General features: G+C 41.5%; 1 protein-coding gene across 1 annotated transcript in view; it reads left to right on the forward strand.

Annotated features, from left to right (window-relative positions):
- Positions 1–2,416, forward strand: part of rragcb (Ras-related GTP binding Cb) — a 5,399-nt gene extending 2,983 nt beyond the window's left edge. Inside the window, exons 4-7 of the mRNA XM_032535323.1 lie at positions 766–880; positions 955–1,097; positions 1,196–1,344; positions 1,567–2,416. Coding sequence (XP_032391214.1) covers positions 766–880; positions 955–1,097; positions 1,196–1,344; positions 1,567–1,712 — 553 coding nt within the window. The 3' untranslated portion in view covers positions 1,713–2,416. The remainder of the gene's footprint in view (positions 1–765; positions 881–954; positions 1,098–1,195; positions 1,345–1,566) is intronic.
- The last annotated feature ends 44 nt before the right edge of the window (positions 2,417–2,460 follow it).

Consider the following 2,460-nt stretch of genomic DNA (forward strand, 5'->3'; position numbering starts at 1 on the left):
CTCTGTTGCACGACTAAAACAACTTTTGAACGTACGCGTTCCTTCCCGAGGCTATTTCAATCAGGATTGAGTTTGATGCAGATATGCAAAGATTTATGTACATGTACTGTACATAATAAGAAATGTACTCCATTACTCCATTGTTCATCATCATCATATTTTAAAGGGGTAGAGAAGCCAGACATATTCCCCCGATGGAGCCTAGACACGGGTGATGGTGAAGAAGGAACCCAGAGACAGTCAGGAGCTGTCTGCCGGAAAGGAACTCAGCTTTTAGTGGTTGATGATGCCTGGAGATGGGACGGTTGCACGTTTGCCTGAAAAGTTGGCTCATTGCAAGGAGAGAAGACATTTAAGGCAGGATGTCTTGCTGTGATTTGATCATGAATTCTGTGGCCAATTCTGATTGGTTTACTGAAAAGTGAACGTCTTTTAACAGCCTAATAGTTTTAGGGAGAGATGATGGTGATTGAAGTTTATTTAGAAGTCTTCCTGAAGGAATTTGCGCTTAACTTCATTTTGCAGAGGCCCCGTTGCTCCGTGCGGCGCATAGCAGCGCCCAAGATGATTGTGATTGGTTTAAAGAAATGCCAATAAACCAGAGCACGTTTCTCTCCCATTCCGGAATGCTGTGTGGACTCGCCAGACTGTCCTCCGCACTGCTACGCGAGACTAATCCCTGTGGAATCGTTCGATTGGTTTATTCTTTTGTCCTCACAGTGAGAAGAGTTGTTTGGTGACACTGTGTTTACTCTCCCTCCCCAGCTTCTACCTAACCAGTATCTACGACCACTCCATATTTGAGGCCTTCAGTAAAGTCGTCCAGAAGCTCATTCCACAGTTACCAACGTTGGAAAATCTTTTGAACATTTTCATATCTGTACGTTCTCTTTTGTTCCGTTTAATTGTGTCTTATTTTTACCGTCTTTTATTAACATCCTTCATGTTTTATAGCATTCTGGGATCGAGAAAGCCTTTCTGTTTGATGTTGTTAGCAAGATTTACATCGCCACAGACAGCTCTCCTGTGGACATGCAGTCCTACGAACTCTGCTGTGATATGATCGATGTTGTCATTGATGTCTCCTGCATTTACGGGTGAGGAGAATTACATTTATTTATTAAGTGTTGGCAATAATTTTAACCTTTAGTTTAAAAGTTTAAAGGTGACTTTCTTTCATTCTCCTTTTTGCCAGGCTAGTGGAGGAGGGCAGTGGCTCTGCCTATGACAAGGAGTCTTTGGCTATCATCAAGCTCAACAACACTACAGTGCTTTATTTGAAAGAGGTTACAAAGTTTCTCGCTCTTGTCTGCATTCTCAGAGAAGAGAGCTTTGAGAGGAAAGGCGAGTAATTTTTCATTTTATAAACAGCTAAATTGGCATTAGACAGGGGTTTTATTATACAGGCCGTCCTAAATGTCAGATGGAAGTGTGAAGCTGCCAACATAAAAGTGTCAGAAAGACAGAGTGTGTACAGTGCTGTAATTTAAGAATCCAATCCCACAAAGATTTTTTCCAGAACTTTAAAATGAAATGCTTTAAAGGATTAATTTGTTCTCTTTGCAGGGTTAATAGAGTACAACTTTCATTGTTTTCGAAAAGCCATCCACGAAGTGTTTGAAGTTGGCACCTCGCCTCAAGACGTCAGCTCGTCCAGTAGAAACAACCTCACAGGCTTAAAGTACGCCGCCCTGAACGGAAATGCTGTTTAAAGCGCAGAGGATGGGTGTAATTCTTTGCTTTACCTGAAGTTCAGCAAGGCAACACAAGATGGGTGAATGATACGAAAGCACAAAGTCTCCTGTCAAACACATGTTGCCTTACTGTGAGAATGTGAGGTTAGAGAAGCTGAGCTGCAGCTGATGAACTAGACTAAACAGGGGGTCCTTCTTTCTGCATATTGTCAGCTATGTTTACCTTCTGGGCCAGTTACTTCTGTGTGCTCTGCAACATAAAAATAGTCCTGAAAGAGACTTCTGATCCAATTTAAGCCTTATCAACTCAAGCTCCAGTTGTATTTCCATGAACTAAACTACAGGGACGCTATCAGGGACGCTCAACTTGCTTTGCTTGGGGGCCACTTAAGGGGCCAGTTAATAACAAGCACTAATACTATTCATCAGATAAAATGAATAAACATTAAAAGGCCCATAACTAATTATTAACTTAATTAACTTGACACAATGCCTGTATGACAGATAAATCAGATATTTTCCTGCATTTAAGTTGCAACTGCATTTTAATTGTAAAGGCTTTGGTTATATTTAACAGATTTTAAACAACGTTAAACGTACTAGGGTAAAAACTAACCTGTCTCACGACGTTCTAAATCCAGCTCACGTTCCCTATTAGTGGGTGAACAATCCAACACTTGGTGAATTCTGCTTCACAATGATAGGAGGAGCCGACATCGAAAGCAACGTCGCTATGAACTCTTGGCTGCCACAAGCCAGTTATCCC

The sequence above is a fragment of the Etheostoma spectabile genome, chromosome 14, assembly GCF_008692095.1.
Source record: "Etheostoma spectabile isolate EspeVRDwgs_2016 chromosome 14, UIUC_Espe_1.0, whole genome shotgun sequence".
NCBI classification, from domain to species: domain Eukaryota; kingdom Metazoa; phylum Chordata; class Actinopteri; order Perciformes; family Percidae; genus Etheostoma; species Etheostoma spectabile.